This window comes from Bombyx mori, chromosome 19 (assembly GCF_030269925.1).
Source record: "Bombyx mori chromosome 19, ASM3026992v2".
Taxonomy (NCBI): domain Eukaryota; kingdom Metazoa; phylum Arthropoda; class Insecta; order Lepidoptera; family Bombycidae; genus Bombyx; species Bombyx mori.
Window position 1 is genome coordinate 2764969 of NC_085125.1, and position 24949 is coordinate 2789917.

General features: G+C 38.8%; 1 protein-coding gene and 1 long non-coding RNA gene across 3 annotated transcripts in view; one reads left to right on the plus strand and one right to left on the minus strand.

The window, feature by feature from the left end:
* EAAT-1 (amino acid transporter-like protein) overlaps nucleotides 1–24949 on the minus strand; it is a 38161-nt gene that overhangs the window by 8099 nt on the left and 5113 nt on the right. Inside the window, exons 2-3 of one of the 2 annotated variants that reach the window (XM_012691263.4) lie at nucleotides 13830–14112; nucleotides 12909–13088 (exon numbers count right to left, since the gene is read on the minus strand). In XM_012691263.4, coding sequence (XP_012546717.1) covers nucleotides 12909–13088; nucleotides 13830–14095 — 446 coding nt within the window. In that variant the 5' untranslated portion in view covers nucleotides 14096–14112. Of the gene's footprint in view, nucleotides 1–12908; nucleotides 13089–13829; nucleotides 14113–24949 lie in introns of those variants that run through there. The other variant, NM_001253895.1, reaches the window with a different exon arrangement.
* LOC119629947 (uncharacterized) lies at nucleotides 16172–22028 on the plus strand. The gene is made up of 2 exons (XR_005245792.2): nucleotides 16172–16384; nucleotides 21759–22028. It is a non-coding gene; the product is annotated as an uncharacterized LOC119629947 (long non-coding RNA).

Consider the following 24949-nt stretch of genomic DNA (forward strand, 5'->3'; position numbering starts at 1 on the left):
AAAAGCAAAACATTAACTGTCCCCTTCACACTCATGCAAGACCGCGCAAGAGAGAGATAGGCAGACTTGTCATGATGCACATGCAGTGCGACGTCACGCCGCGCGCTTATTCACTTTTTTTTTTCCCTACCTAAGCTGATAGCCTTGAGAGGCTATTTCAGCGTAACCCTAACTTGTGTAGGTGAGCTCACGGGGCTCAAACCTGATGACGTTGCTAACACGAACCCTAGCAAGAGCCGAGCTTCGCAGAATCTACCACCGGATCGGAAACGCGACCCACTGAGAAGATCCGGCGAGAAACTCAGTGGGCTGTGTTTGAGAATTAATTTACTCGGCGAGCCCTTCATCGCAAGGGACGGGTTCGACGAGAACGGTGACCAGTGCTTGAAGTACCTAGAAGCACCGCTAGTGGATCGGGAGGATCCGAGATGACGTGTTTTGGGCGACGTCGACTGCTTTCCATTCTGTCCGTAGGATCGGGAAAAAAAAAAAAAAAATTGTTGTTACCGGCGGCCACGATGAGAGGGTTCTCGTGTCGTGCCGCTTTATCGAAGTGGAATCGCTTATTCACAAACACTACACAAGCGCAACGTGTGAATGTGTTGAACGCGAGCTACATGGTAGGAGGAGTGGGGATGTTAGGTTTTATTTTCGTTACGAAATTTCTTGATTAGATCGCCGCGCGAAACACGAACATTACGAATTCGGTTAGGAACGTGATTGAATTTATTCAATGATGTAAACGCCCCGTGGCTAGGTGGTGCGATGACCTTCGAAGAGTGACGGAAAGAGATGGATGAGGAAAGCCGAAGACCGGGCTCAATGGTGTGGATTGGGAGAGGCCTATGACCAGTTGTCGACGACTGTGGGCTGATGATGATGATGAATGAAGTATTTGAATTGCATATTTATTTTGTAAATAAAATAAATTTGTAAATAATTTGTAAATTTTTGTAAAAAAAATAAGTACTTTTACTAAACGGATTTTCAAATAAAAATATAAAATAAAACATCCTAAACAAAAATAATTGTAATTAAATCAAAATTAATTAGGTACAACGAAGAAGACTTTATTCGTTTTCATTGACAAAGAAATTAATTGAACATTGAATAGAATAAGAATTGGATGCGATTTAAATATTTCCGTGGGGTCTGCAATTGGTTCGCGAATGAAAACGGAATTGCTTTATTGAACTGGAAGGAGCGTCAGCGCTGCTCCTTGTTCGATAGACGAAGGTCGTAGCCACTCGTAGCGCTTACGTAGACATCAAGTTTCATTAACAATCACTACATAGTATAAAACAAAGTCGCTTTCTTATCCCCATAACTGTCTGTCCCTATGTATGCTTAAATCTTTAAAACTACGCAACGGATTTTGATGCAGTTTTTTTTTAATAGATAGAGTGATTGAAGAGGAAGGTTTATAAAAAAAATTTTAGTTCTCTACCTATGATGGACACCAGGAGGCTAATGCCAGCTTAACCGAGCGAGTAGGTGAGCTCACGGAGCTTCAACCTGACGATTTTGCTAACACTAGCCCTAGCGAGAGCAGTGCTTCGCAGGGTCTACCACCGGATCAGAATCGCGACCCAATGAGAAGATCCGGCGAGAAACTCAGTGGGCTGTATCTGAGGGTTAATTTGTTCGCCGAGCCCTTCGTCTCAAGCGACGGGTTCGACCAGGACCGGAAAGGTTCACGCGTGCCGGATATGATGAGTGTCTCTGTATATACTAGTACATAAGCATAGTTTTACCAAAACAATAAATAAGATCCCTACATATTATTCAATATTAGTTACTCGTAGTATTAAAGTTGCACCTATGATTTTTGTTTTGTATGAATTTGATAAGCTATTTCTTTTTATTTATTTAGCACGGCTATACCTTTTATTTTTACCTGGTGCTAAGTGATCACCGAAGCCTATAGACATCAACCATGTCAATGCCGTCGCCCGTCTTGAGACATAGTCAGTGTATAGTGTTTGTACAGTCTGTGTGTCTATTATCTATATATGTATATATTTAGACGAATATAAGTACGTATATTAGTCTGTGGTTCCCACAGTATAAGGAATCTTGATTTAGGGCCGAATAACTGTGTGTGTCGCGTTAAACAAAATAAAATTTACCTCGATTTCATGTTGTGCCTAAGTTTGATCGCTTAACAAATGTACGAAGAAACTGCAAATGATTTTTACCAGACCTCGCAATTTGTGGAAACATAACTGATAGCTCATTCTAGTGTTAGACAGAGATGCCCACTGAGTTTCTCGCCGGATCTTCTCAATGGGTCGCGCTTCCGACCCGTCGGTAGATTCTGCACAGCACTGCTCTTGCTAGGGCCAGTGTTAGCAACACACCCGGTTTGAGCCCCGTGAGCTCATCTACACGTCAAGGAGAGGCTGATAAATAGCCTTTATCAGCATAGGTAGGACAAAAAAAATACTGAGATAATGCATTTATACATACCTAGTCAGGTCATAAGTATTGTCACACAGTAAAAACTTTTCTTTTAGAATGCTGGCCACAAAAAAGTTTATTGAATTCGAATTTCGAATTGTTCATGAAAATAAAAAATGTATACTTTTAGAATTTTACTCACTTTTAAATATGGAGTGGACGCTTAAAGAAGACCGTGTTGCAGTTATTGCGTTGCATCGTTGCGGTTACGCGCCATTCAAATTTTTAACATACTGAAAAATTTGAATATAACCAAAAGATTCGTTCATCGTACCATCAAACGATACAATGAAGACTCTAGTGTAGATGATAGGTCAAGAAGTGGTCGCCCTCGGTCTGCTAGGACTCCAGCAGTGATAAAAGCTGTGAAGGCGCGAATTCAAAGAAATCCCAAACGTAAGCAGAAACTGTTGACCCTTCAGATGGGGTTAAGCAGAACCACGGTGAAAAGGGTGTTAAATGAAGACTTAGGGCTTCGGGCATATCGAAGAAAAACAGGACATCGTTTGAATGCCCGTCTAATGGACCTGAGACTGAAGAGATGCCGCGTTTTGTTGAAGCGGTACGCGGGAAAAAAATATCGGGAAATTCTTTTTTCGGATGAAAAAATGTTTACCGTAGAAGAGAGCTACAACAAACAAAATGATAAGGTGTACGCACACAGTAGTGAAGAAGCGAGTAACCGTATTCCGCGTGTCCAACGAAGTCATTTTCCATCCTCGCTCATGGTATGGTTGGGAGTTTCTTATTGGGGCTTAACAGAGGTACATTTTTGTGAGAAAGGTGTAAAAACGAATGCAGTTGTGTATCAAAATACAGTCCTGACGAACCTTGTGGAACCTGTTTCTCATACCATGTTCAATAAAGGGCACTGGGTATTCCAACAAGATTCGGCGCCAGCTCATAGAGCGAAGAGCACACAAGACTGGCTGGCGGCGCGTGAAATCGACTTCATCCGGCACGAAGACTGGCCCTCCTCCAGTCCAGATTTGAATCCGTTAGATTACAAGATATGGCAACACTTGGAGGAAAAGGCGTGCTCAAAGCCTCATCCCAATTTGGAGTCACTCAAGACATCCTTGATTAAGGCAGCCGCCGATATTGACATGGACCTCGTTCGTACTGCGATAGACGACTGGCCGCGCAGATTGAAGGCCTGTATTCAAAATCACGGAGGTCATTTTGAATAAACTTTAGTGTCATAAGAATCTATGTTTTGTTAAGTTCATTGTGGCATATGAATGGTTACATAATGAATAAACTTGTTTCAATTATTTTACATTAAACATGTGACAGAATTTATGACCTGACTAGGTATATATTACACATGATTAGAAAGATTTACAAAAAAAAGACTAAACTAAACATGTCAATAGACACAGAAATAAATCTGGCGTTTCTTCAATGCGCCTCGTCCACGGTCCTCACCTTCGTTTTATATTAGATGTGACCCTAAATGAATCCGTGCAATATTGTATTACGTGCATTTAGTTCAAGTCAAAGGTCGTCGTTCGATTTAAATTAGACTGGCGATTGATTGAGCGTTTGATGTTGAGTATCATATTGACATCCGATTTCGTATATTGCCTATTATGACATTCATTAGAAGCTTAAAGAAAGAGTTCGTCAAATAAATTATTGTATTATTTTTATTCTGTCTTTTTTATTGCTTTTGTAGGCATGCGAGTACACGGTCCCCTGATGGTAAGCGGTTACCGTCACTCAAAAACGTCAGCAATGTTAAGGTCACGGCTAAGTCTCTGTTTACCGTTAAGTACTCTCCACATCTACTCAATGATATGCAGGCGAAGTAAATTGTCCCTTAGAAATAAGGTGACACTCTACAAAACTTGCATACGCCCCGTCATGACCTATGCAAGTGTAGTGTTCGCTCACGCGGCCCGCACTCACTTAAAATCACTCCAAATTATTCAATCACATTTTTGCAGGATAACCGTCGGAGACCCGTGGTTCGTCAGGAACGTCGACCTCCATGATGACCTGAACTTAGAGTCCATCAGTAAGTATCTGCAGTCGGCATCGATATGCTACTTCGATAAAGTGGCACGACACGAGAACCCTCTCATCGTGGTCGCCGGTAACTACATTCCCGATCCTGCGGACAGAATGGAAAGCAGTCGAGGTTTTTTTTTTATTGCCCTTGTAGGCAGACGAGCATACGGCCCACTTCATGGTGAGTGGTTACCGTCGCCCATGGACTTCAGCAATGCCAGGGGCAGAGCCAAGCCGCTGCCTACCGAACCAAGCCGCTGCCTACCGAAAACACGACGTCGCCCCAAACACGTCATATCGGGTCCTGCCTATCCACTAACGGTGCTTCTAGGAACCTCAATTACCGGTCATCGTCCTCGTCGAACCCGTCACTTACGAAGAAGAGCTCGACGAGTAAATTAACTCTCAGACACAGCCCACTGAGTTTCTCGCCGGATCTTCTCAGTGAGTCGCGTTTCCGATCCGGCGGTAGATTCTGCGAAGCACGGTTACTGGTGGTAGGACCTCTTGTAAGTCCGCGCGGGTAGGTACCACCACCCTGCCTATTTCTGCCGTGAAGCAGTAATGCGTTTCGGCTTGAAGGGTGGGGCAGCCGTTGTAACTATACTGAGATCTTAGAACTTATATCTCAAGGTGGGTGGCGCATTTACGTTGTAGATGTCCATGGGCTCCAGTAACCACTTAACACCAGGTGGGCTGTGAGCTCGTCCACCCATCTAAGCAATACAAAAATAAAACGGCTCTTGCTAGGGTTCGTGTTAGACGTTCTCCAAGTCAGAGCCACGCGAGCTCACCTGCTCGTTCGGTGAATCTATTATGATCCCTCGAGATCGCCAGAACTAGTAGGCAAAAAGAAAAGAGAGAAAAAAAGAGACACTGATAATATCCGGCACGCTTGAATCTTTGAAGTGCTATAAAATTGAGCACCGTAAACTCACCTACCAAAACTCGCGTAGCCGGAATAGTCCCTTAAACCACTAGGAATTGAGTTTTTATTATTATGATTTTTTATTGCTTCGATGGGTGGACAAGCTCATGGCCCACCTGGTGTTAAGTGGTTACCGGAGCCTATAGACGCCTACGACGTCTTCTGAGTCTCCGTTTTTACAGTACAACGGCTGCCCCGCCCTTCAAACCGAAACTCATTACTGCTTCACGGCAGAAATAGGCATGGTGGTGGTACCCGTGCGGACTCACAAGAAGTCATACCACCAGTAAATACGCAAATTATATTTTTGCGGGTTTCATTTTGACTAAACGATGTTATTCCTTCACCGTGGAAGTCGATCGTGAACAATTGTCATGTACGTATTTCATCAGGAAAATTGGTACCCGCCTGCGGGATTCAAACACCGATGCATCGCTACATACGAATGCAAAGGACGTCTTATCCTTTAGGCCACGATGACTTATGTTTGAGTAGAAAGTTAGAGTTCTATTCTGACTAGAAAAAAACAGTAGTAATTATTGTTGTATTTAAATATGAGCCTTTATACATAGTCTGTGCATTTCTTGTAATGTCAACTGTCACATTAACTACTCTGTGTCTATACAAAAAGTACTCTGTTGATCGTCGCTCTAAGTGTACTCTCAGTGTGTTAATCTCTCAATTAAACCAATGTTATGTACTATCCTTTTATTTAATTGAAAACCCATAAAACACATCAATTATGTCATCCACAACATCGCCGTCTATATATTCGAACGCAAAGCTATCGATTCAGTAACAGAAAGAACATTAGAGCTCCGTGTGAACAAATGGCTCGCTAGTACTATTATTAGATTTATATAGTGTACCTAATAGACAATTGCTCAGTGTCGATCCGGTACGGGATCCCGTCACCATTCATCACTCCACTGTTTAATATCTGTATTGTTGCGCCCTAGATACGAAGTTAGGGCTGTCACAATTACATATTTATTTTAATTGTGAATTCGTGTATTGAGGTCTAAGTCGGTGATCCTATAGTTCCTCTTCAGTATCCTAAGTTCTAAACAGCAATACGTCTAATATTTAATAAGGTTGTTTTTTTAATTAATGCCTAAAATTTCCAAAGAGATATTTGTTGGGACACACGACTTGGCAACGTGAAGCATCGCAGCTTAAGCATTTATTTGCCCCCTCTCACCAGTCACTCCGCCAAAGCCAAACCTGAATAGACGAGTACACACACTCACTCCGCGATCACGGTTTCCAGCACACAGGGGACAGAGACCTTACCAACTTACCCAAAAATCACCCCCTTCAAATTGATTGTGGTATAATATGACAACACAAATTATGAACGATTAGAGTACTTCAATCTATATGTATAAAAATGAATTGCTGTTCGTTAGTCTCGCTAAAACTCGCGAACGGTTGGACCGATTTGGCTAATTTTGGTCTTGAATTATTTGTGGAAGTCCAGAGAAGGTTTCAAAGGTAGATAAATATGAAAATGCTCGGAATTCAATAAAAATAACAATTTTGTTTTTTCTTTGATGTGTCCGCCATCAGACGGATTCCTTTTGTTTGTTTTAAGTTTGTTTTATACAAAAGCTTAGGTCTTTTATCTATCGATTGAGGCACTACGAAGTCTGTCGGGTCAGCTAGTAAATAAATATATGTCGCAGTTTGGTTCGAAAAGTTTTAGTTGAAACACAATCTCAACCTCAACCTTGGTATAAACTTCGAATTATAATACCAACCCTCCGGGATATCAACAATTTTATATAGATTTATGGTCGAACTTGAACCACCGCTTGAGGCATAACGTTCAAGTATCGATTATATTGTATAACCGTTGTTTTAGTCAGTAATAGGCAGGATAGGCAGCAGCGCCTTTGCCTACAATAAGACCTACTAATAGTATTGACAGTCTATAGTCTTGATTTATGATTTACACATATACCATTGTTTCTGTATACGTGGTCCTTTAAAAAGAAAATAGGCTATAATCATCTTCATGATCAGTCCACAGTTGTCCGCTGCTAAGCATAAACCTCACCTAAGCTAGGCTATTGAGCCCAATCTTAATTCTAAACGGACCTCTTAAAACTACAATTGATAGAACCGTTCGAGGTACATAAAGCATATCGCCAAATTCATTTTTTTACTGCTTAATGATATTTCGTGGTCAAATATGTCAAAAAAACAAACAGAATTAACAAGATGTCAAGGCAAACTACAAGTCAAATATGTAGAAAAAATCTTAGAACAGTTTTAAAATGTTAAAATAAACAACCAACCACACAGCCCTAACTCATGTCAATGAGCGAAACGAGATTGGTCAGCACTCGTAACAGGTGACAGACAATATATTTGGTCACAGTTAATAACATTGTCTCCACAGCCATACTCGTAATAATCGTATGTCTGTTTTATGCTCGATAAAAGCTTTTATGATTAAATAGCTTTTAAAGAGGTATATAAGAGGTATATAAATATAACTTCTCTATGACGTTAAAAGGTATAGGCAAGCTTGCTAATTTTTGATGCCGCATTAGTCGAAATTCGACTATAATTAATTGAAATTATAAGTTTGAACATTATTATGATTCTATTGTCAAAGACTATTACTATATACTTCGATAATCACATATTTTGCTAAGACTACACTATAGACAAATAATATTAAAAATAAACAATATTAACCTATTCTCAATTTGACCACCTTCGATCAATATATAATAATAGTATTATTGATCGAAGTTGACCACAGACTTTAAGCAATAACAAAAGTTTGACAGTAAATAAAGAGTATAATAATGTGTTTGTGTCAAATACATGGTAGTGTGTGTGTAATGTTTTTTTTTTATTAATTTAATGTATTATAAATAATTAAAAAAAAATTTAGCATTCTACCCTCTTTCTCTATATTCTCTATAAGTGTGGGAAATTTCATACCCCTCCGTCCGCGTAATTTTTGTAAAAAGAGATACAAAGTTTTTACTTCACGTATTAATACACAGATTATCGCAATCAAAAGGGTCATTATTTGACACGTTAATAACATTTTCCAGCTTCCGAAGCTATTGTGTTGTTCATGTATCCGAATGACTGAAATAATAAAATGGATGCTAGCATTAAGTCCGCCTGTGTACAAGTTTTGTTTTGTGCATAAAGTATAAATAAATAAATAAATAATCGTAATCGTATCACCCGTGAAAAGTTCACGTATGATACGCATGATGTGTATATTAATTAAAGAACAATGCATTGTCGGATACATAATACCATAATTACCACTGACCAAATCGAGAGGTGAACTTTAATTTTGTTTTAAGCAACATTTTTACAGCATTACAGAAGAGCCATTTAAAGCTTAAAGCTTGGAAAAAGTATTGTACAATTTCTAGATACTGTCTAGATGTATTTAATTTGTGTCCCTCAATAATATGCTCTCATTAGTTTCTCGAAAAGTTTTAATGCGTGTAACCAAAAAACCGTTTGTTGGTTTTAAAAAACAAAAACGATGTGTCATCTTTTGACATTGACATAAATCTGTTCTTTATGTGAGCACGTAGGTTCTACAAGTACCCTAACAAAAAAAGCTTCTTCAGCTATTTTAATGAAGTAAACTTAATTGAAGTTTCATTAAAAACATCAAACTTTTGATCCTAATACCAAATAGAATGCACTTTCAATTATAAATATCTAATTATGGTCCCCAAAACTCAGTTACCCTCAATTAACTATAAGTTCATCTGTTTAATGTTCAATGAATATCGCGAAAAAATACCTAGACGAGTGAACAATCTCACGACCCATCTAGTGTTGAGTGGCTACCGGATCCCATAGACATCTACAACGTTAATACCACTACCACCTTGACAGTTCTAAGTCTCAGTTGTATAGTGCAATGGCTAACCCACTCTTCAAACTGGAATGCATTGCCTATGTGATTCGAATATCGACACAGTCGCATTGCCAAACCATTGCACCGGGCGTCTTACTCTTTAGGCATCGACGACTTTAAGCCACACATTTGTTGTAATCACTCGTACGCCACCTACTGTCTATTACTGGTACTAAGCCTGAAGTGAAAGCAATAACCAAACAAAAGTTAAAATCAATCACAAACACGTTTTATTTAATTAATGTTTTTTTTCTCGCCGGATCTTCTCAGTGGGTCGCAATTCCGAGCCGGTGGTAGATTCTGCGAAGCGCTGCTCTTACTAGGGCTAGTGTTAGCAAATTCTGTCAGGTTGAGCTCGTGAGCTCATTTACCCGTCTGGTCGTAGCTAGAATAGCCTATTGGGCTACCAGCGAATAAGTAGGTAAAAAAATAATATTATTTTTAGTAGTCAATACAGATTTGCCGAGCAAAATTTCCAATCAGCATATCATATACCACGGATGTCTGAATTACATAGTCGCGTAACACTTATTAGGGACAATTCATGATGAATGAGAACGCGTCATGTATTATAATTGGTCGTGTTAATACCGCGACACGGTTACGTGCGAATTACATTAAGCCCGATATATTATGCAATGGCGGATCTGGCCCGTAATTGCGGATGTATTGTCAAACTCATCCACATATTGGCTTTCGAATATCTAAAGGAATATCAGTCTAAAATTCCCACTTTCTATACAAATATAGCGGCTAATTTATATAATCCTTAGATCATGGCGTTAACGCACTGATATACGCACGATGTACTTTTTTATTAGCGTAGATAATTCACAGGATATGTGTTCAGTGTCTAATGGTGTGCCGTTAAAAGGAAACATAGAGAACAGAAAAATATTACCCATAGACACAGCCCACTGAGTTTCTCGCCGGATCTTCTCAGTGGGTCGCGTTTCCGATACAGTGGTAGATTCTGCGAAGCACTGCTCTTGCTAGGGTCAGTGTTAGGAACACTACGGTTTGAGCCCCGTGAGCTCACCTACGCGTTAGGGCGAAGCTGAAACAGCCTCTCAAGGCTATCAGCATAGGTTTAATAAGAATCCCAAAGAAATTAGTTTGCCCCTTAAACCGGAAGGCAAGGTTCGAAATAGGTATTTTTAATTTTAAATCTAGGGCAATTTTCAAGAAAATTATAATACATGCATCATTAAATAGTTTATCACGTTTCGATTTTTTTATATAGAACATCAATAATTCGCCATTATAATGGCGAGGTTTGGGGAGGCCTATGCCAGTGGACGTCTGTGGGGGCAGATAGAATAGAAACAAAGCAACTTGACAACCTATATGCCGGACTGTCTATGAAGGCAAAACATAAGATGTGGTGTCGTGGGACACCAGCTAGGAACGAAGTTCCTTCGGCTAATGTAGAATCGACACAATTTGCAAAAAAAAAATCGTGGTCAATTTTATGTAGGTTTTCTTGATTTTTCTCTTAAATTTTGCTGATTAGTTTTTATTTAAGTATAGGAAAGTATTTAGGAAATTCAGTACGTTAGGAAATAATAAATTACGTAAAATAGAAAGAGAATGGATGAGAGAACGAAAAGAAAGAGGGAGAAAGAGAAAGGTATTATACACTACTCGCTTGTGTATACGACTGTCGCGCCTGCGCACGTCTCATTTAACGGTTTTATTCCACGGACTTTTTTCTACGCACTTTTTTCCACGGATTTTTTCTTTCGGTTTTACTATCACATTTTTTTCAGTTCGGTCGCGCAGCAAAATCCCTGTCCCCTCCAAGCCTGCCGTAAGGAACTTCGTTCCAATAATGTAAGCAGAATACATTAAAAGCTTTAACGGAAACGTATGTATTTATATTTTTTTAATTTGATTAATATATCTATGTATTAATACGTGAAGCAAAAAAGGTGGTCCCCTTTTTACGAAAATTGTGGGGAGAAAGGAGTATGAAATTTCCCACACTTATAAAGAATATAGAGAAAGAGTGCAGAATACCAATACTTTTTTTTAATTGTGCATAAATAATACATTAAGTGGAAGGACCTCTTGTGAGTCCGCACGGGTAGGTACCACCACCCCGCCTATTTCGTCCGTGAAGCAGTAATGCGTTGCGGTTTGAAGGGTGGGGCAGCCGTTGTGACTATACTGAGACCTTAGAACTATATCTCAAGGTGTGTGGCGCATTTACGTTGTAGATGTCTATGGGCTCCAGTAACCACTTAACACCAGGTGGGCTGTGAGCTCGTCCACACATCTAAGCAATAAAAAATAAATAAATAAATCTACGAATAAATAATAAGTCATTAAATCAATAAAAAAAACATTTTACACACTACCATGTATTTGACACAAACATTATATACTGTCAAACTTTTGTTATTGCTTAAAGTCTGTGGTCAAATTGAGAATAGGTTAATATTGTTTATCTTTAATATTATTTGTTTATAGTGTAGTCTATGCAAAATATGTGATTATTGAAGTATATGAGTCGTCTATTATCAAAGGTGGCAATCTGTGCATTTGGACAAAAAAATGTTATTGATATGTCAATACAGATTGATTTGAATATAATCGTCTCCTTCAAAGAATACGGTTCAAAACCTGCATTAAATAAAGGTTAATACTTAACCTGTTATTTATCTAAGATGTCGTTCCGAAGAGTTTTGTGACTGCCAATGGAATACAAAGTCAATAATTCGTTTTTCTGATTTACCAATAATTTTCCAAAAGTCAGATTGCCGGCTTTGATAATAGTCGACTCATATAGTCTTTGACAATAGAATCATAATAGTGTTCAAGCTTATAATTTTAATTAATTATAGTCGAATTTCGACTAATGCGGGATCACTAGTAATATTAACTACATGAACAATTGCAACTTGATTGCAACACTACCGCTATACAACCGCATGTTAACGTCAATGTATTTTAGTTTTCTCTCTCACAAAAACAATACACAATGTGTCCAATCTTGGGTCCTTGTAGCTGAATATTTATTTATATCCTTTTGAGGCATAAAAAATTAGCAAGCTTACCTATTAACGGCATAGAGAAGTTATATTGTCGAACCTTTGTTTTTTGTTCAGACTAATTGTTCAGACTCTTGATCGGCTGACTGACTCGGTAGTGCAGTAGCTAGAGCCTCTGAATGTTGCGCCGACGGTCGCGGGTTCGATTCCCAACAAGTCTGTTTACTCTTTGTCTGGGTGTTTATTATCCATATACATGCACATATTTAATCATATATAAGTATGTGTATCAGTCTCCGGTACTTATAACACTGGGAATCCCAAGGCCGGATGATTGTGCGTGGTTTGTTCCCAGTTATCATTAAGTAACATATTGTTTCCAAATTTACAGTTTTCGTGGTCAACGTGTTCAGTAAAGTGTAAAGTGTATTTCAAAGTAACAGTAATAATAAACGCAAGATCAAACCATACAGTGACTTTTATTATGTCTATGACTAATGTAAGCCAAAGGATAGAAATCAATTTATTTGAGAGACATCTGTTAAATATAAAAAATCTAATGAGATTGGGTTTGTGAATTGTGCCGACTATGGTAACTACGAACCTTAACAAATCCAATAATGTATCGGAAGTGAGGGTGTCTTTGGTCACGATCTTCGTGGTATTAAGCTCCTCGTTCCCCTTGGAGTTACTGCCCGGTTTAATGGTCGTCACCAAAGCTATTCCCAACATGACCGCGCAGACTGTCGTGGTCATATAGTAGATGATGGCGCGGAGACCGACCCTGTAAATTCATGGAGTTTTAGTGCCATTATTAATGAACTAAGATTAGTGTTTAACATTTTCTTAATTGCTTCGATGGGCGGACGAGCCCTCAGCCCACCTAGTGTTAAGTGAAGCCCATAGATATGCGTAACGTAAATGCCAACACTCATCTTGAAACATGAGTTCTAAAATCTCAGTTTTAGAGTAAATCGGCTGCTCTGCTCGTCAAACCGAAACGCATTACTGCTTCACGGCAGAAATAGGAAATAGGTGGGTGGTACCTACTCGTATCGGCTCACAACACAAGGCTCCCTACACCAGACGTCCCGAGATCCTATGAGACCATCCTACTATGTAGAGTAAGAGTACATGATTCCAAATTGTTCTCCTGGATCTTATCGGTATCGCTTGGCACCAGTGTCGGCATTTGGTCTGTTAAGATGACTTAGGCCCAATTCTCCATTGCCATAACAACCAATTATCCGTGTATGAGGAAATGCCACTCGGAAATAATTATATATTACATCCTGTAGGAATAGTGGCTTTTTCTAAACGAAAGCTATCCTATTTTAATTTCTGTCCTCTTGACAAAGTATGTGCCATTTATCACAATTATTTGAATAGTTAAGCCGCGGAAAAAGATTACACAAAAAAAATTACTATCACTAAAGCGAATTATTGAATAATATACATAAAGAAAACATATTCGTAAAATAGAAAACAATTCAAGAAAATCAAAAAAATAAAACTCAAAACTTACTTCCCAGAGAGGCTTAGGTCCAGAGAGCCGATAGCTGAAACGATTGAGGAGACCAGCAAAGGCACTATCAAACTCTTGAGCATCCTGAGGAAAAGCTCCCCGGGAAATTGGAAGTACATGACGTCTCGTTTGGACCACTGATGTCCGGATGCCCGCAGGCCACATCCCAGCAAGGTTCCGGCCGCTACGCCGACCACCGTCAGGATGGTGAGTAGATTCTCCCGTATGAACTTCGGACACGCCTTACGATTGAATTGCAGTGGCATTTTCGGCTATCTTCTTTCTGTTGGAATAAAAAGGTGCTTTTAAATACATATACTTTAGTATATCTTGATTTATTTATTTTTATTGCCCTTGTAGGCAGACGAGCACACGGCCCACCTGATAATGGATACCGTCGTCCATGGAGAGTACTCAACGGTAGGCAGCGGCTTGGCTCTGCCCCTGGCATTTCTGAAGTCCATGGGCGACGGTAACCACTCACCATCAGGTGGACCGTATGCTCGTCTGCCTACAAGGGCAATAAAAAAAATGGAATTCAGCAATGCCGGGGGCAGAGCCAAGCCGCTGCCTACCGTTGAGTACTCTCCACAAGCCTCGTTTGAAAAAGGACATGTCATAGCGCTCGAGAAACACCGTGGAAGGGAGCTCGCTCCAAAGCCGGAAGTTATCGAACATAACATTTTTTACTATTTTTATAAAAATTGGGTAGGCAATATCTAGATTTACTGGTGGTAGGACCTCTTTACTGGCGGTAGGACCTCTTGTGAGTCCGCGCGGGTGGGTACCACCGCCTTGCCTATTTCTGTCGTGAAGCAGTAATGCGTTTTGGTTTGAAGGGTGGGGCAGCCGTTGTAACCATACTGAGACCTTAGAATTTATATTCAAGGTGGGTGGCGCATTTACGTTGTGGATGTCTATGGGCTCCAGTAACTACTTAACACCAGGTGGGCTGTGAGCTCGTCCGCCCATGGATGAACAGTTGCCTGTGGGATGTTCGCTATTAAAATGATTTCATTATCTACAAGTCGATTATAAAGTATAAAGCCGATAAAGTATAAATAGTTCTTTAACTAGGAAGAGTGGAACTCTTATTGGTGCCAAAAGCCGTGACTAATATTAGACGGCGTTGGCGTGTCTAGCTGTGACATACAAACATCTCTGTATACCGCTAGTACAATAGTGCTTGGTACATAGTATGCATCGATTTAAGAAACCAATCTAATGAACGTAGCTATCATAAAACAGAAGAATACTCTATCTGTAAAAGGTGCCATACTTTGACACTTGAATAATGTACTAGTGTGTTTTTTCTTCATACCGTCAAATAGCACCTTAGTCGTTGTTAAAATGATTTTTTTAAAAGGATTAAATTTACAGAAGAAACAGCGGGGATATAATAAAAAACGAAGGCAAAATTATTTGTATCCTTCGGTTTTTGCGTCGTCCAAACAAAACTGTTAAGTATTTGTAGAGTACAATAGAAAACGCGGGATTTAGTTGTAAAAATAGTTTTGTTGACGTTCAGGACTCGTGAAATCCGAAGAACATACTTTAGGTACTTATAACCTGCAAGGATCTCTGCTGTGAAACATTCATATGATCCAAAATCAGAATTTGCCATTCGCTATGAACTTTTAGTAGTTAACATTTTCAGCATCACGTAATGTAACCTCATGTTTTTTTATATGGATAGTAAATTGCTTATATAGATGGATCAGAAGGTATCTATTTATAACTGCTTAAGACTAGAAGGGCCGTGAGCTTTTTAGTATATTTATTCCAATAAAAGCACACGTTAAAAATATTGGCATAGAAAGAAATCTACACCTGGTGTTAATTAGTTACTGGAGCCCATAGACATTTACAACGTAAATGCGCCACCCACCTTTAAATATCAGTTCTAAGGTATCAGTATAGTTACAACAGCTGCTCCGCCCTTCAAGCCGAAACGCATTATTGCTTCACGGCGGAAACAGGCAGGGCGGTGGTACCTACCCGCGCGGACTCACAAGAGGTCCTACCACCAGTAAAAAATATACACGAAATATGAACTAATACAACTCCGCTTATCACAATAAAATCAATTTTACAATACGAATACCTTATAAAATCTATCTATCCGTTGTTTCCTGAATATTATGTCGTATTCCTATTTAAAAAAAATATAAACTTGCACAGTTTTTCAAAGTCGACAAAATTAGGCCACTGATTCCTAAAAATCATTAAAGAGTCATATTATTTTTGATTACAAATCATTTTTAAACAAATGAATGATTGACATCAGTACTGACAGATGACAGACAGATTGGTTCGGTAGGTAGATTCGCGATGCACTGTACGTGGGAGTGTATCGGGCCCCACGCATAACGGAAATCTTTATTTAGTGATATCGAGTACGCGATTCCCCCTCTGTCACACGAGCGGACTACCTGTCGCGCCGACGAGGGGACCGCCAATTCAAATGAAGCGAAGAATATCGGGCGAATTCATTTTTGTATCACGTTCTACGCGATGCGGAATAATCAGCGGATGCCGTAGACTTGACAACACTGGTACACGCATGAAATTAAGTCTCTTTTTTCTTGTAGAACAGCCGAAAATGGAACGTTCGATTATTGTATCCATCATAGCTGCGGTAGGCAGCGGCTTGGCTCTGTCCCTGGCATTGCTGAAGTCCATGGGCGACGGTAACCACTCACCATCAGGTGGGCCGTATGCTCGTCTGCCTACAAGGGAAAAAAAAACATTCTCCTGCCCTTCTCTCAGTCACCTGAGGTCGCCGCAACATGTTTTCTTTTTCCATACTCCTCTATTATGTACCATTTCTTCGCTCACTCCCCTCTTACACATATCGCCTTTCACGCAATCCATCCATTTATTATTTGGTCTACCTCTTCCTCTATATCCTTCCACATTCATAGTTAACACTCTCTTACCAACATTATTTTCATTTCGTCTCATCACATGTCCATAACATCCCAAACGGGCACTTCTCAGATTCTCTGTCACAGGTGCTACTTTTAGAACAGCCGAAAATTGAACGTATAATGATTGTATCCATGTGGGCCTACAATAACGCCATTAAAACACCAAGTTAGAGCCCCGTGAGCTCACCTACTCAGTCACGCTGGCATAGCCCCTTGAGGTTACCAGAATAGGTAGATAAAAAAGCCACTAAATGCCAGAAAGCGATTGCAATATTGGCAGCCCCCCTGTAACACGGTAGCGGTAATCGTTCGCGTGGAACCCGTCGCTTGCGATGAAGGGTTCGGCAAGTAAATTAACCCACAGACACAGCCCACTGAGTTTCTCGCTGGATCTTCTCAGTAGGTCGCGTTTCCGATCCGGTGGTAGACTCTGCGAAGCACTGCTCTTGCTAGGGTTAGGCTGTTATCAACGTCGGCAGGTTTGAGGCCCGTGAGCTCACCTACTCGTTAGGTTACGCTGACATAGCCTCTCAAGGCTATCAGCTTAGGTAGGGAAAAAAACCCTACATACTTTCCTACAAAGTGCCGTATGAGAAACCGTGTTATTTGAGACTAGAAACCAGTATAAAAAGGAAAGTAGTTTTTTTCTGAATGATGTTTCTCAGCTGTAAAAAATGAGCAGTAAAATTTCGGTTATTCCCATATCTTGTGTGTGTGCACAACGTGATTTTCTAAATAATTTAAAATAAAAATCTCGTTATCCGGTTTTTGGGGTTATCCGGGTTTTGAGGAATATATATTTTTTCGTGTTAAATTTGTACCGTGTTATAGGAAGGTTACCTATAACTCTGGTATAATTCCAAGAGAAAGCCGCGTCGATACGCCCACGGGAAATGACGGAGTAAGGCTATTCAATGCCAATGAAAGAAAATACTTAATTGTCCCAAAATCTAATTAAATAAACTGTTGGAACGAAGTTCCTTTTTTTTTTCTAAATTAATTTTGATAGATAAATATTTGACATTGTTCTCGATTAAGAAATCTATACTAATATTATAAAGAGGAAAGATTTGTTTGTTTGTTTGTTTCGAATAGGCTCCGAAACTACTGGACCGATTTGAAAAATTCTTTTTCCATTAGAAGCCGACATTGTCCCTGATGAACATAGGCTACTTTTTTTTATTTTATTTTTATTTTATTTTTTGGTTTCATGTTTTAATGTTTCCGAAGCGAAGCGAGGGCGGGTCGCTAGTTTTCAATAAACACGTTGCGTACTTGTTGACATCAAATTATAATCTGTGTATTACAAAATGTATTATTTAAATTATAATCTGTGCATAATTACAAAATGTAAAATTTAAATTAGCGTTATAGATATGAATAAATCTCTTAGGCATTTCGAAGTAAAGAAAAATGTGGTTCTGATTGGGAGATTGAATTAAAGAATTTACTTATATCATGAAAAAATTAAACAGTGGAAATAAATAAAATAATTTTAGACAAAGAAACTAGTTTAGTGGTTCAAACTCGTGTTTATTATTATCATTTTATTATCTCCAATGTTTTGAATACTTTGACAGTTTTGTGATCACAGACGACTAACTTAGTCTGTAAGATTAATGATCGCATCAAGGGCCGATGACAATACAATAATTTATTTTAATAGCTTCGTTCTAAAACCCTGATCCAGTATCAACAGCATAAAAAGAATGAAATTACTAATTAATTCAGTTTGCTGCTATTTAATCGATTTTTTTGTTGTTTTTGAAGTATATAGTACATACATTGTTTACATTTGATTATTTTAAGTAAAAACTCTTCAACATTTGAGATCTTTTTTTTTTTTTTTGATTTTTTTTCACTCAAAATATTTACGGTAGGCAGCGGCTTGGCTCTGTCCCTGGCATTGCCGATGCCCTTAACCACTCACCATCAGGTCTGCCGTATGCTCGTCTGCCTACAAGGGCAATAAAAAAAAAACAAAAAAACACGAAGGCGGTGTAAACGCGATTATAAATTAATCAAAGTTCCCGAATTTGAGTTGAGATATCTCCGGAATATGGTTGAGCGAACATTCGTTCAGGAAACAACAATGACGATTCCACTTCCCTCCATAAGCGGAGGGTGTCTTGACCTACTTCCCGAGGGCACAATCTACGAATTCAATATACGAGAGTGGTGAACTGAAAATCTTTCACTTGTCGGATTGTACTTGAGAGCATAATTTTTTTTTCCGAGAGCTTACTTGAGAATATTAAAAGCGTCAGCTAAAATTAATTTTGTGACGAACGAAATGCGAAAGAGCGGAATTATTTCGGTGGAAAAAAACTTTTTAATTATATATTTTTCTTGTAAAAATATAAAATCACGAACCGATTTTTGGCGGCCGAATTTTGGCGTAAATCTATACTTGATATTATAAAGCTGAAGAGTTTGTTTGTTTGAAAGCGCTAATCTCAGGAACTACTGGTCCGATTTGAAAAAATGTTTCATTGTTAGAAAGCCCATTAATCGAGGAAGGCTATAGGCTATATAAAATCACGCTAAGACCAATACAAGCGGAGCACCAATAAAGAATGTTTCAAAATCGGGGTTATTTTTATCTTTTGAGAGCTTCCGCCCCGTGCGCTGCAGAAACGGTTAAAGTTTCGCTAAAATAATGTACGACAGAATTGTTCCCCTTTAAAAAATATAAAAAAAGTCCGTGACAGCATATGTCTATATGTTAAAGTTGGCTCACTATAACGTTTTTTATTCTAACCAAATTTGTTCTAAAATATAGCATTATTTGTGAACTATTCCACGGGGACAAAGTCGCGGGCAAAAGCTAGTTTGTTATATAATTTGTGTAAAGGTGTGCTCACAAGACAATCGTATCTTCATATCCTTTAATATCCTTTAGGTCACACTTTTAGCCTTACTACTTCTGCTAACTTCGAATGGTTATACTAGATTCTGCGAATATGTCGGCGAACTCACAGTACTCAGCCTAAGAACTCACTAACACTAGCCCTAGCAAGAGCAGTGCTTCGTTGAATCTACCACCGGATCGAAATCGCGACCCACTGAGAAGATCCGACGAGAGACTCAGTGGGTTGTGTCCCAATGTTAGGTTGCACGTCGAACCCGTTGACGGTAAGTTAATGTGAACCTTTGTTGGCGTTGCAAGCGATAACGACTTTCATAATGCTTACTTCGATGTTGTATAATTTAAATTACTGATTTTTTACTGGTGGTAGGACCTCTTGTGAGTCCGCGCGGGTAGGCACCACCACCCCATCTATTTCGTCCGTGAAGCAGTAATGCGTTTCGGTTTGAAGGGTGGGGCAGCCGTTGTGACTATACTGAGACCTTAGAACTATATCTCAAGGTGTGTGGCGCATTTACGTTGTAGATGTCTATGGGCTCCTGTAACCACTTAACACCAGGTGGGCTGTGAGCTCGTCCACACATCTAAGCAATAAAAAAAATATATACAAATTAATTAATCTCGCATTACTTTTATTTTGAGCCACAGAGATATAACACTAATCTGCCTTTGTCTGTCGCAAAGAAGGCACGTATTCTAGTTTGAAAGGAGAGAGTGCGCGGCGATGTTGGTAGAGTACAATTGAATGTTGATGTCATGCTCTAAGGTTCTCGGTTAAGTTATGTTTTACATCCGCCCCATTAACCTTCGTACCACTTATCTACCTAGCACCGGGTAAGGCATAATCAAGTATCCATCTACTTAAATAAAATAATACAAGAAATAAACATAAGCAGTTTAAAACTAAAAAACATTATCTTAACAGCGAACCGAATATTTTTGATTATCCTACTCAAGACAGTTATTATATTTGACAAAGTTATTATATTTGACATTAGTATTTATGTAAATTGTTTTTTTTTATGAGTAAAACAACAAAATTATCACTATATTCAGCAACTCGTCTTTGGAATAGCCTTCCTTCCCCCGATTTTTCGTGAAGCACGTTCAGTTGATATTTTGAAAGCGAAAGTACATGATCTCTTTTTCAAAGCACAGATAGCTTGATTGTTTTGTAGTATGTTGTGGTTTAAATATTTATTTTATTTGATATATATTTCTTATCTATGTATTTTGTATGTATTTGTATGTATTTGTACGTATGTATCTATGTAGTGGTTTTGGCAGTTTAATTATAACCTAATGTTCATTTTTACTCATGTCTACTGTAATTCTTTAAATTATCGCCATGTATCAACTTTATCACAGTAATAAAATTTATAAATATATTCTTTTTTTCAACCGACAACTACATCGCGGTTAATTTATTTCCTGAAGTGATTCTTGTCTACTGATGATTGTCTGGAAGAGATCATTTCTAGCGATAAGGCCGCCCATTGTACTTTTGCATTTAATGTTTAGTATTTCTGTTTATTTTGGTCTCTCTCACTCTCTCCCTATCTCCCTACCTCCCTATCTCCCTATCTCCCCCTCTCTCTCTCTCTCTCCCACCATTCATATGTCCAGTCCAGTTTTTGATAGTAATTTTTTAGACTACTTACTTACATTATCCTAGTGCTAAATTCCCACGAGGATGAAGGAAATATCAAGCTTGTCTCGCGCCAACAGAATATTTCGAGGACACTTGTTGCTAACTTTGGAACAAAGGCTTTTAAGAACGCACTTAAGAAACTCGAAATTCGTGACTTTCATTAACGATACTTTAGAACACTCGTTACAATAATTCTTTTTGCCTTTTCATTTGATGAGAAGATAATAATATGCTGTGTGTTCATACTTGCTGATTTCTACGCTACGTGTCATTTATTGTATTGTGGCAAGTATAAAAATGCGCCAGGAGATAATTTCTCATGATACATATATGACGGAGCAGGCTGGTTCCATGGTGATTTAAAATGATGATGTCAGCGTCGCTGACGCCATTCTCATCATCATTATCATTGCTTTCCATAGTGACAGTAATTAATTTTAAGACTACTTTTCCAATGATATCCATTTATTACATTTCAGGTGTACAACGATAACAACAGAGAGCTCCGCCTCGTTCGGTTGCTCGAGTCGGAATATTTTGTGCGACAATAGTTACTTGTATTTATTGTAGAAATTTGGGGTAGCTTAGTTATTAATTCTTTTAAATACCGTCATAAGCATTTGTTGCGTAACATTTACGAAACAGTTAACTTTAACTATTTTTAGTTAACTAAATAATGGCATTGCGCCGACATATACAATATACATAAATACAATGATAAATAAATAACAAGTATGTTATTAAAGGAACTCATACTAGTTTTATTTTATCTCGTTCTCGAAAAACTATCTAATATTGAAGATGCAATGCATTAGTTGTTAAATTATAAACATTATTTTAATCTAGCTATCTATCAATCTACAGACATCCTGTGTTGGACCTTAGCCGACCCTATGCTTCGCCACAACGACCGATCCTACGCTGTCAGCGTTTGGCAGACTCTCGCGACCTACACGAGCTCATAGGTTCAAATCATGCAATTTTACCGGTCTATGGAGTGTCATAAAGATTCTTGATTACCCTAATCCTCCACCAGGATCGACAGCGACGCATTAGTGTGGAAATAGACGAGCTCTTGCTCTCACACTCGGCCGTCACGAGTCCGACCCTGACCTTCGTTCCAAAAGCTGCTGAAAACCAGCAACCCACTTCAGGATTAGAAGTCATTCAAGTCTATAAACAAGACAACTTAGATGCCGCTTAATTCCTTGAAATCAGAGATTGAGAATGAAACATTGAAAGATAGCGTGTTGTCAAAGAGCTCCGGTAGTAACTTTAAGCCAAGTGGACAGTATGCTCATTCACCCTTCCACGCAATTGATGATGATGAAAATGATGTTTTTTGTGAACAAGTTTCGATACGTTTATTTCAACAACATCAGGAAACATCAGGATCTGCCTCATAAATCAATTCACATTATCTACTCCCATCACTAAATTCGAGATTTCTGGACGTTTTACTCGTCAAGCCACAGACGCTTCAAATCTAGCCTCCGATCGGGAATTGCTTGATAGATTTCAACGCGCTCATTCCTTCTTTCTTTTTCATTAGTGTTTATACGACCTCAAAGCCCACCTGGTCTTAAGTGTTTACCGAATCCGATAGACCTCACATAAGCCACCCACCTTGAAGTGTGAGGTCAAAGTCTCAACTGTTTAATGGCTGTTTTGCGTTTTAGTTTGTATGGAATGTCATGACTGCTTAATACTAGGAAGGATATGAGTTTGTCCGCCGCAAACAAAAATAAAACTCACGATCGAAAAAGGCTTAGAGGAAAAGGTAGACCTAAGAAATAAATGGATGGATTGCGTGAAAGACGATATGTGTAAAAGGGGAGTGAGCGAAGAAATGATAAATGATGGAGGAGTACGGAAGAAGAAAACATATTGCGTCGACTTTAGGTGACTAGGAGAAGGGCTGGAGAATAATTATTATTATGGAAAAAAGCTTCATGTAACTTTGCAGTTTGTCCATATACATATGTTGAAGCGTGTTTCTTTTCTCTTCATCATTAGTTTCTTCATCGTAAAAGTAATTAAACATAATTCTTGATGTAGAATAGACACAGTGTACCCTCATTAAATCTCAACATAAAAGCTGTATCAGAATCGAATTGAGAGATATCAATTGTGTCCTCAATACGCGTGTTACATACAGTTCATTGTAATCATAACTATAGTTTGTGATACAGAAATCTCCAAACGCTTGAAGGAGGTTACACGTGATGCTAAGGCTGGCTGGTACTTTGCACAGAGAGTGAGTCTGGCTGTCCAACGAGGCAACGTAGCCAGTATCTTGGGAACTGTGCCTCCTTCAGGCGCATTGGAAGATTTGTTCTACTGTGTGCGTTGATTTACGTTAATTATTTTGATTTGTTATATTGTAAAATTATAAATAAATTCATTAAAAGTTTGTTATATATATAGCTTTATACGCGAGACAATTGGAAGAGCCATATTCTAAAGTATGTTTGAAAAAACAAGATTGTTGAAGTTTTTGGATTTACCCACTTCTTTTTGTCCTTTTGACTGCCTGGGCAGTCATACATGGGCTTTATCACAAAACACGATTAGCAAGCTTGCTAATCGTGTTTTGTTTTTTTAGGCTTGTGGAGAGTATTAAGCAGTAGGCAGCGGCTTGACTCTGCTCCTGGCATTGCTGAAGTCCATGGGCGACGGTAACCACTTACCATCAGGTGGGCCGTACGATCGTCTGCCTACAAAGGCAAAAAAAAAAAAAAAATATACCAACGCGCAATGGAGTGGAGCATGATGTACGTGAAAAAGTCAGACCGACTGAGTAACCGTGTAATAAGAAGCAAAACAATGGTAGTAGATATTGGGTGCAAAATTAGAAGGCTAAAATGACGTTGGGCAGGGCATATGGTTAAAGGTAAAGATAAATGGAGCAAAATTGTGACACGATGGTTTCCTAGAGAAAGCAAAAGGAAAAAAGGTAGACTGCAAAAAAGATAGGATGACGACATGACGACAGACAAGTGGCAGGCGTCACATGGAACAGAGTGGCTCAAGAAAGACACGAGTGGAAAAGGTTGGAGTAGGCCTTTGTCGATTGGCAAACAGATCTGCAGAAAATAAGAAAAATTCAAATAATAGGCTAGATTAAAAAAAATTATTATCTCAAGGTGGCTGACGGCATTGACATTGTAGATGTCTATGAGCTCTGGTAACCACTTAACATCAGGTGGACCGTGAGCTCGTCCAACTATCTAAGCAAGAAAAAAAGTAAATATACGTATTTAAATTTAGAAAGTTAAAGTTGTCCTAAAAAACGGATTAAAATCGATAGAAATGAATCAAATGAAACTAGTCCTTATCACATGTTATGATGACACTTTAAAAATAGACACCTAAATCTTCATTTTCTTATTCTAACCCTCATCCCAGTATGTGGGAACAGCGCTATATGTCCTTTTTCGCACATCCTTTTTCACACAGTCCACACTCAAATATTATTAGGAATTAAAAATATAACTAAAAATACAATAAATATACCAAAAATATACCATGGACCTCCATGGTTTTTTTTTATTGCTTAGATGGGTGGACGAGCTCACAGCCCACCTGGTGCGAAGTGGTTACTGGAGCCCATGGACATCTACAACGTAAATGCCCCACCCACCTTGAGATATGAGTTCTAAGATCTCAG